The sequence below is a fragment of the Lolium rigidum genome, chromosome 2, assembly GCF_022539505.1.
Source record: "Lolium rigidum isolate FL_2022 chromosome 2, APGP_CSIRO_Lrig_0.1, whole genome shotgun sequence".
In the NCBI taxonomy this organism is placed as follows: Eukaryota; Viridiplantae; Streptophyta; class Magnoliopsida; order Poales; family Poaceae; genus Lolium; species Lolium rigidum.
In genome coordinates, this window is record NC_061509.1 from 157,456,018 (window position 1) to 157,465,987 (window position 9,970).

The 9,970-nt window shown below is 42.3% G+C and overlaps 2 protein-coding genes across 2 annotated transcripts; one reads left to right on the forward strand and one right to left on the reverse strand.

The window, feature by feature from the left end:
• The first annotated feature begins 274 nt into the window (after window positions 1-274).
• On the forward strand, window positions 275-7,485 carry LOC124692489 (thylakoid lumenal protein TL20.3, chloroplastic). Its single transcript, XM_047225876.1, has 6 exons — window positions 275-629; window positions 730-759; window positions 1,544-1,650; window positions 2,097-2,131; window positions 6,063-6,191; window positions 7,013-7,485. The coding sequence occupies exons 1-6, from the start codon at window positions 319-321 to the stop codon at window positions 7,202-7,204; spliced, it is 804 nt and encodes a 267-aa protein (XP_047081832.1). The 5' UTR covers window positions 275-318; the 3' UTR covers window positions 7,205-7,485.
• Window positions 7,486-7,584: 99 nt separating this feature from the next.
• Window positions 7,585-9,190, reverse strand: LOC124692488 (NAC domain-containing protein 7-like). Its single transcript, XM_047225875.1, has 3 exons — window positions 9,031-9,190; window positions 8,659-8,930; window positions 7,585-8,579 (listed from the first exon to the last, which is right to left on the reverse strand). The coding sequence occupies exons 1-3, from the start codon at window positions 9,188-9,190 to the stop codon at window positions 7,950-7,952; spliced, it is 1,062 nt and encodes a 353-aa protein (XP_047081831.1). The 3' UTR covers window positions 7,585-7,949.
• Window positions 9,191-9,970: the final 780 nt, after the last annotated feature.

Here is a 9,970-nt window from a genome sequence, read left to right on the forward strand (position 1 = left end):
TCCACATCAACGCATAAGGTGAAAGACCACAATGGAAACACCATGATCAAGATCATCTTAAGATGCAATTTTACCGGTTTTGCTTCTTTCATGCTTCAAAATGGGCATTTAGAGGTACAAAGGCTAATGGCAACTGGAAAGCCTGTTAAATGGGAAGGTCATGGTGACAGCAGCCCAAAGCCATTTCCTTCGGCCCAAATCCAGCGACCACTGGAACTGGATCGATTCTCCGCGCTCGCCGTCCCAATGGCTGTGCCGCCCGTTACGTGTTCGCGCGCGAGCCACCACTCCCCACATCACCCTCCTCTCCAATCCGCCATGGCTCTCGCTTCCACCTCCCCCTTTGCCGCCATCGCCGCCCGGCCCAGTACGTACGCGCCCTCCAAGCGCTGTCGCTTCAGCCGCCTCCCGCGTGTCTCCTGCCAGGCGACCACCGAGCGTCCCCGCGGCGGCAATGCGCCGAACACCTCGCCGGCGCCGCCGAGGTGGCGCGTAGCAGTCTCCGCGGCCCTCGCCGCCGCCGTAGTAGCGGCGATGCCGGCCTACGCTGACCTCAACAAGTACGAGGCGGAGCAGAGGGGCGAGTTCGGCATCGGCTCAGCCGTGCAGTTCGGAAATGCCGACCTCAAGTACCACGCGCCACCTGCATCTCTCCGTCTCTTGATTTATTCTTGCTCACTTTGCTGCATTGGGTTTGCTCATAACGTTCTTTTCTGCGTCGTTTCGCAGGAAGACTGTGCATGTTAACGAAAACTTCAGGTTGGTTCTTTATTTACTTTTGTACAGTCCCCTTCTTAATTTTATTCTTGTGAGTTAGAATTCGTGTGTGCTTCTATGTCTGGGATAGATAGGTATAATAACGTTCTAAATGAATTAATTAGTTAGAAATTTTACTTGGCTTGTACTGCTTGAGTGCTTTGGTTTGAAGGCATTCTTATTGTTGTGGAAGTGTACATATTTATGCACCCAAAAGCTTAGAGTTGATATTTGTGCACCTTTTTTTTCTCTCGAGAATACACCTTGGAAAGGTGTATCAATCATATAGAAGAAAGTGCACCTGAAATATGATCTCCTTGTTTTAGATACTCTATTGTATTCTATAAAAAAATATAAAACGGTAGCCCGATGCTTGCATTATGCGCAGTGTTGGAATCATTATTAGCAAACAAAGCATCTATGTGCCCCTGGCCTCAGACTTGCCAGCTTGGGGCCTGTCTCCACCTAGATGGATTATGCTTTCTGAAACATTGGTTCGTCAGTCTAACCTATATACTAGATGGAAAATTCTCCCTGTATAAAGTTCGCTTATGATGGTGAAATTACAGCCAAAATGCTCAATAGGGTTAACTGTAAATTCATTTAGATGCCTAGTCAAGAAGAAGAATAGAAGCCTATAACAATAAGCAGTTTTCAGTGGAACAAATGTAGCAGTTATTGTGATGCTTATTGCCATGTTTTTCTTCTGTAGATGGATAACTTATTACGAGTAGATTTTTCTATTCATGGTTTATCCTTTATCTGAGACCTCAAGTGATTGATGTAGGCGGGGAAACTTCACATCTGCTGATATGAGGGAGTCAGATTTTAGTGGTTCCACATTCAATGGTGCTTATATGGAAAAGGCTGTTGCTTATAGAGCAAATTTTACAGGTAACTGTAGTAACACCTTTTCATTATGTGGAGATCTTAAGCTCCATTCCTACTGTTGTCATACTTGATGTGTGCACTGTCCTCAGTCCACATAATTAATTACTACGTACCCTTTTTCGGTGGTCAGTGGTCCTCAGATGTACCTTACTGTGGGAGACTACTTGACTAGAGATATCTTAGATTCCTCTAGCTACTACTTATTACAAGCAAGCCCACTCTTTCTAATGAAAACCTCAAAGAAAGAAGCTAAATGTGGAGTTTATTGACTTTATTTTATTTTTTGAGTTGAATAGCAGTGGTACTAATATAAAAATCCTTAATTACTAGTTTAGGAAATTTACAGTACGATCTTATGTGACTTATTCCCTAGTATTTTGTACTTTAATCATATTATGTGATTATTTATGATTCAAGCTTCACCATTGTACTCTTTGTGTCTTCTGCAGGTGCAGATTTGAGTGACACTTTAATGGATCGCATGGTAAAACCTGAATGGTTCTTCTAGCTTGATCATGTTGGTTTAACATAGCAATTATTTTGTGCAAATGAATGTGATCATACGATCACAACAACAACAAAGCCTTTTTCCCAAGCAAGTTGGGGTAGGCTAGATATGAAGTGCAACGGAAAACATAAGGAGACTAAAACAAGGAGAAAGAGAGAAAAGAACAAGTAAACTAAGATTCTGGCACATGGATCGTTAATTTCCATGCGGTCCTATCAAGAGACAAGAGCTTAATCTTTAGGAACATTCCAATCTCCCAAGTCTACTTTTACCGCCTCTGCCCATGTCAACTTTGGTCGTTCTCTGCCCCTCCTTGTATTTTTCCATACTCCTTAGAATTCCACAGTGAACTCATGCTGCTTCTGGAGGCCTCCATTGGAAATGACCAAACCACCTTAGTGCAGCTGTTGGACCGTAGACTTCAAATACGTCGATCGAGTGCCACCCCTAATGCCTAGCTGCAAATAGGGCTATAGATTAGTTCGCTAATCGTTGGTGCCTTTCTTGTATGGCCACACATCCCCGTAGCATGCGCATCTGCGCAACATTCATTTGTTATGTGTTGTCTTTTAGTAGGCCAACATTGTCCACCGTATAGCATCATTGGTCTGATTGTCGTCCTATAACTTTTCTTTTCACTTTTCTGGGATCTTCTTGTCACATAGGATGCCAGATACTTGTTACTACTTCATCCATCGTGCTTTGATCTTGTGGCAAACATCCTCATCTATATCACCATTGCTTTGCAGCAATTATCCCAAGTGTCGGAAGGTGTCCCTCTTAGGCACTATTTTTCCTTCAAAACTAACATCTCCGTCTTCGCACCTAACACCACTAAAGTCGCACCGCAAGTACTCGGTCTTGGTCATACTAATTCTAAACCCCTTTGATTCCAAAGTCTTCCTCCATACCTCTAACTTCCTATTTATGGGAACCCTGGTTTCATCCACTAGCACCACATCATCAGCAAAGAACATACACCAAGGAATATCCTCCTTGTATATCCTTCGTCACCTCATCCATCACTAAGGAAAACATGTATGGGTCAAGGCTGACCCTTGATGTAGTCCTATCGTGATTCGAAAGGTTTTGGTCTCACTATCACCTGCGCGAACAATTGTCACAACATTATCGTACATATCTCTTATGAGGGTAATGTACTTTGTTGGAACTTTGTGTTTCTCCAGCGCCCACCACATGACCGTCCTTGTTATCTTGTCATTTGCCTTCTCCAAGTCGATGAAGACCATATGAAGGTCCTTCTTCTGCTCCCTATATCTCTCCATAAGTTGGCAAAGTAAGAAAAGAGTTTATGTAGTCAATCTCCCGGGCATAAAAATGGTTTGGTTTTCAGTGACATTCGTCACTCTCCTCAAGCGATGCTCAATGACTCTCTCCCACAGTTTCATAGTATGGCTCATAAGCTTAATTATTTGGTAATTAGTACAACTTTTGAATATTTCCTTTATTCTTGAAGATAGGTAATAATATGCTTTTTCTCCACTCTTCGGGCATCTTGTTTGACTGAAAAATGTGGTTGAATAGTTTAGTTAGCCATACTATTGCCACGTCTCCAAGGCTTCTCCACACCTCAATAGGGACATGTACTGCCATCTTTTCTGTAGATTGTCTGCATGCATGAGGTATACAGAAATAAATCTCAATGCCAACCTTAATATTTCAATGAGTGTATCCTATCTTTCTGCCGTAATAAATTAATATGATTAAGGCAAAATAATATATAAGAGACACCCAATTTAGTGCCAAACAATATATCAGAGCCACCCAATTTAGTGCATTGTTAGCGCTTGGCATGGTATGCCCACTTCAGAGTGCCAATTCCATACTATTTGACTTCTTCTGTATGTGGCATGCATGTAAATTATTTTTATCAGGACAGAAACATCTAATTAGCTGAATGATCAAATAGGATAGAAGACTGAAACAAATAGTATTTTCAAGTGGGGTTTCCCCACCGCTGCCTGTTCAAAATAAGTAAAAACTACAGTTGCTTGATGATGTGATTGCTGACTAAGAAAGTCAATGCAATCATGTCTTCAAGTCTAGTATGAGGATTTCACCTGCTATATATCTTTTTTTTAGCGTGAAACCGTAGGGAAAAACCCCTACGGTGTAATTTTCTCACCTGCTATATATCTACTAGATGTTCTGGAAAATTGTTGCTTCACCATCTGACCTCGTCAGTCTAGGATTTCTGCTGTAAGAATATTATTTTGGGGATGACATAAGTCAATATTTTGAATCTTCTTGACATATTAGCTTTCCTGATCATATTAGTGTTAAACCTTACAAGTTTGCGGTTCGACTCGTGTGATTATTCCCTACTAGATTCTCAAATCTCAATACACTACACTCAATATCATAACTGGTAGGTGCACACATTTTTGAACATAGGGAAAGCTGACTCCTCTAAGACTGGAGGCATAGTTTGACAAACAATGAAAGAGCACATGAAAACAGCAGAAGCACTGTCTACAACTACAACAGACTCGAGAAGAGGATGGCTAAAACAATAGAATTCTCCTTTTTATTATCAACAGACAGAGTCAAGTACACATATCCTCGTGTTGAGTGCTTTTTGCTAGACAAGTTTGGAATAAAGTTTTGCTTTGGGCAGCTTCAAATTTGAACTAAAACCACGATAAGAATTATGGAACGGAGAGAGTAGAAATTTAAACATAGAATTTCATCTCATCCACTATTGCTGAATGCTGCGAAAGATGCTCAAGGAAAATACATAAGAGCAGTAGAATTTAGGCGATGAATGGGGTGAGTTCAAATGGGTCTAACGGGCTGGATTTTCGCTTGGGCATGAATGGAGTGGGTTTAAACGGATTCACACAGCATTTGGGCTGGGCTGGTGCGATTGGGCTCATTTTGCTGTTTCGTGTGGTTTGGTGCGGTTTCAAACCGAAGCAAGCGAAACAGGGTCAACTTGCAGGTCGAGCCCACGCTCACGCACCACACGGCATCACTCCCGATTTCCCGAGCAACCAGCGCATCGAACGACCGCCCCGGATTCTGCTGACCAGAGGCACCACAGCTGGTTTCTACCTGTTTGCTGTAAATGGCTTCAAACCACAAATATGAAATGGATTTGGTGCGGTTTGGGAGCTGGCGTGTTGTGGGCTGGTGCGGTTCGGGTACTAGAGATTACTTACTGGTTTGGCATTGTGTGGGTGTGATGTCATTTTGATGCTGGGCTGGTGCAGGGTGCGGCTTTGTCATCATTCTCAGCCTGAAATAGAGTAGATTTCAATTGTATTATCTCATACTCTTGGTGGAATTTGATGAAGGGAACAAACCGTTGAACCTTGATCAGCAAGAAAGTGAATTAAAACTCCATCTATGTTCTCATAAAACAGGACTTTTGCAGCTGCCTGGCATCGGCATATTTCATTTTTATCCCTTGTGCTATATATAAAACTGTTGTTTACTATGCTTAACTTATCATACGCTTGCGAATATTTTCAAGAAACAACAAGAATACCACACAAGGGTGGACACTTTTTGAATCTTCTGTTGCACATTACCCAGTGGATTCCTATTGATCTGGAGGCTATGCACAATAAGGAGTCAGCGAGGCAATAATTTAATTATGCATATGCAGAATTTTGACATTAAGATCTAAAAAATTAATTTAGTGAACCATACATCTTGGCCAGAGCAGTCAAAGATTCTTGTATTACTGCTGTGCTGTATACCTGGATATGCATTGCCAGACTTGCAAGTGTGAAGTCAAGCTCAGTTATCAGATCACTGATAACTGGCTAGTGGAGCCTTTGCCTCTTTTCTTAATAATTGCAGTACAAAAAGTTATCCAAATAGATAATTCCATGGCAGGTTTACCTTTAAGCAAGTGTTGAACATTGAATACTGTGTACAGGTTCTCAATGAAGCTAATCTCACAAATGCTGTGCTTGCACGGACTGTCCTTACGCGTAGTGATCTCGGTGGAGCAACCATTGAAGGTGCTGACTTCAGCGATGCTGTTATTGACCTACAACAGAAGCTGGTATGTAATTCCTTTCATACCAGTACTATGTTATAAGTTTTCCATATAAGTTTATGGTTCTTCTTAAGATGTTCGTAAAATTCATGATTCCATGATAAGCAGCTCAGCACATCATTTTCTCAAGATGTCCCTTTAATTGCCCCCTATAGACTGAACAAAACGGTGTATGTCCAATAAGCTGTCAAAATTGTACTCCCTCCGGTTCATATTAATTGACTCTAATATAAATGTATCTAGACACATTTTAGTTCTAGATACATTCATATTGAAGTCAATTAATATGAATCGGAGGGAGTACTTTACAGAAGGAAAATCGAAATTGTTCAGATGCCCAACCAAAGTATAATTACGAGGACTTGAACATTGTCTCCTGGCCTTGATGTCTTGTTTGCCTAGGAAGAAAATCGCATGTGCTTAGACAATGAAGAAGCTGAGTCTTTCTGTTGCATTGAAGATCAACGTTTATCCTAAAACGAATGAGTGGCTAGGAGGATCTAGCCAACCAAGTAAAAAAGAAGCGTAAGGATTCTATCCCAGGCCCGATAGGCTTAGCCCACCACATGTGTTGCTTACATAGAACCCTGGGTGTTCTTATTTCTTAGTTGAATATGTCGTTAACACGGCAATGAAATTAATTCTTTATGCACTGTTTGAATATGTTGTTTTGAATTATCATATCTCCACTAAACTATGATATACCAAAAGATCACCTGCTTTGGCGATCTTCACCGTCCATCTTCAATGTTTGCGTGAGTTCTCTATAGCTATAAGCACGCAAATGGAAAATGATCTATTATGAATTTCTGATAATTCATCTGTAGGCTTTATGTAAATATGCAAGCGGAACCAACCCTGTAACAGGGGTCAGCACCCGGAAGAGCCTTGGATGTGGCAACAATCGCCGAAATGCATATGGGAGCCCTTCCTCACCTCTTTTAAGTGCCCCACCTCCTAAACTTCTGGACCGTGATGGTTTCTGTGATGAAGCTAGTGGTATGTGTGATACAAAGTGAAAGAGGAATGATCAAGCATAGGGTGCAAGTTGTGCATAGCATTCAATGCTGTATAGCTATTGAAGATTGGGTGAAAGACAAAGCAGAATGGTTCAGACATTCAGAGAATCCAGACATTTCGCCTTCTTTTCCCGAGAGTTTTAACATGGCAACGGAATCAGGTAAACTAGGGATTGTAGATAAAGTATTGATACTGAATAATGTTTGATGCCTTATGTATACTATGTACATGTATTATGAATATTTGAAGACATATTGCTGTAAAAAAAGTGTCCATGTCTTCATTCTCAAGTGCATGCTAGCTAGCTAACTAGAGGAACTATCTCTGTCAGTATAAATAAGCTTTCCATTCCATTTCAATGAATTGAGATACATGATACATCTGTAGAGTTGATAAACATTGTTGATGCATCGGCATTTGCAGCGACCATAGCTGCCGTTTTGACTGATGGACTAGACAAAATAGACGTCCATCAACAGCTTGACTATTTTTACAAAATGGTCAAGTCAGTCACTGAAGCCCCTTGGCTTCGGCTTTCAGCTACCTTATTAAAATCAGGCCGGAGACCTGATGTCAAATAATATACAATACATAACCACTTCGGTTATATATTTATTATGTATATGTATGCATATATACCATGATAAATCATGACATATATGGTCGGCTATATTTGTACACTAGATCAGATCTGGGTGGTATAAATTGTATATGGTATCCAATTGAGTGTTTTGTGTTTGGAAGCTATTTCCACAGATGCACCTCGCCTCTGCTGGAGCCAGCAGTCGTGGAAGCGTAATCCAAGTCCTCCTCATGCTTGTTCTCAGCCTGAAACACCTGCACCGCTGGATTGGAGTAACTGGCCGAGTCCTTCTGATTGGTATCGCCATGGTTGAACAGCTGGGACGCCACAAACTTGTCGAGAAGCCTCCAATCCGTGGCTGATGTGTCGCCATCTGGGGCAGCCATGTAAAGTGCTTGATCCATCGGCTGTTGCTGCCCGGTGGACCTGGATGCTCCACCGTGCACAAAGAGACTGCTGTTCGGCGACAGGAGGCTGCTGCTGCCATGGCCGATGTAGGCTGGGGGTTTGGGGCTTTCCAGGTGAGGAAGCTGCTGCAGGAAGGCCTCCTGCAGCAGGAGGTGGTGGTACTCCAGCTCCGGCTTGCAGTGGTACAGCTGCTGGCTGTGGTACGCCGCTGAGTTTTGGGAATGGTGGTGCTGGTACCCTAGTTGCCTCGGTGAATCAAGGTCCGGCATGAACACACCGCCAGTGCCATTGTCGTCGAACCAACAAGGTGAGCTAATGTCTGACATCCTTCTCACCATTGCCACTCGCTTCTTGAACACCCGGCAGACCACCCATCCTTCCTCCTGTTCAATCGAATCAGCATTGCACGAGTTAGCAAGTGAAATGGTAAGGATGAAACGACTGGCATATACGGTTACTTACGGGTGTGACTCCGTTCTCATTCGTCTCGAGGCGGTACTCGTGCATGATCCAGTCGGACTTCTGGCCGTTGGGCGCACGGCCCTTGTAGAAGACGAGTGTCTTCCTCATCCCGACCAGGCAGTTGTTGATGTAGATGGGCTTGTCCCTCCCCGTCGCCTTCCAGAACCCGGCGCCTGTTGCCCTGTTGGTGCGGGTGCCCGTCGGGTACTTCTTGTCCTTGTGGCTGAAGAAGTACCAGTCGCTCTGCTCCTCCATACCAATCTTGCACTTGTCTGCTTGTTCATTTTACAGTTGTGTGAGAACCGATGAGTTTAGTTCTTGTGCATGTATCTGTGAACCAAGCAAACTCCATCCGCATGTTTCAGTAGTTACCTTGGAGATCCCATGGCTCGATTTTGTACAGATCGACGTCTTTAATAACGTCAAGGTCGATCTTCTTCGATGCCACCTTCTTCCTCAGGTAGTAATCGACGAGCTCCTCGTCAGTCGGATGAAACCGGAAACCTGGGGGAACATGGGAGAAAGTGTCCATCCTGTTTCACTGTCAGAGTGACTGCACCATAAGTTAAAACGAAGTCAGTAATAAAATTGAATTTATCAAAAGGTATCGTGAATTATTAAGAGTGTGCCATTTAAATATACTCCTTTTTGCAAATTAACAAGCAGCCAGCTCAATTAGGGCAAATGGTATATATGAAGCTTTTGTTCCATTTGCAGTTCTCTTCTTTGTTTTCTTGAGAAAATGTTGCTTTGTGCCCAAGCATGGTAGATGGACATAGTAGCTGTTTATTTCGTTTACAACTGGATCAGAAGCTTTTGTTCCATCTCCAATGGGATCAATGACATTTCCAGGGAAAGCAAGCAATCATGACAGCAGATGAAAAGTATACTTTCATCGCATATACGATAACCTGATGAATTCAATGTTATCACAGGTTACTTTTGTGCCAAGGAAGACAAGATTGGTGATCATGGAGGCCTTTTTGCTCAAATATATGTACTACATGATTGAAATTATATACGGACGAAATACATCACTTCACAACAATAGTTTTTACAGCATGTCAATGAATTTATCTGGAAACAAGCTTGAACAATTATCTATACAATCAACATGTCCATTTCGGTGTTAAAAACAATCCAAGTCCACTTAAGCCACCTTTTCTCCGGTGAGTTTCCATAAAACTAGTGCAGCTACGACATAAAATAACCAGTAGTATATATTGTTGCTAGGAAACATTCAAACGACTTTCATCAGAAAACCCGGTTTGAAAAGTAAAAAAGAAAAGAAAAAGGGAAAGGGTATAGAGAA

Bases quoted from the DNA above. Each gene is read 5' to 3' on its own strand.
- LOC124692489 (XM_047225876.1), top strand. From the start codon at position 319: ATGGCTCTCGCTTCCACCTCCCCCTTTGCCGCCATCGCCGCCCGGCCC. The intron at 1,651-2,096 runs GTAACTGTAGTA...TGTCTTCTGCAG, and splicing joins TTATAGAGCAAATTTTACAG to GTGCAGATTTGAGTGACACT. The intron at 6,192-7,012 runs GTATGTAATTCC...ATTCATCTGTAG, and splicing joins TTGACCTACAACAGAAGCTG to GCTTTATGTAAATATGCAAG.
- LOC124692488 (XM_047225875.1), bottom strand. From the start codon at position 9,190: ATGGACACTTTCTCCCATGTTCCCCCAGGTTTCCGGTTTCATCCGACT. The intron at 8,931-9,030 runs GTAACTACTGAA...ATGAACAAGCAG, and splicing joins CGAGCCATGGGATCTCCAAG to ACAAGTGCAAGATTGGTATG. The intron at 8,580-8,658 runs GTAAGTAACCGT...TCGATTGAACAG, and splicing joins ATGAGAACGGAGTCACACCC to GAGGAAGGATGGGTGGTCTG.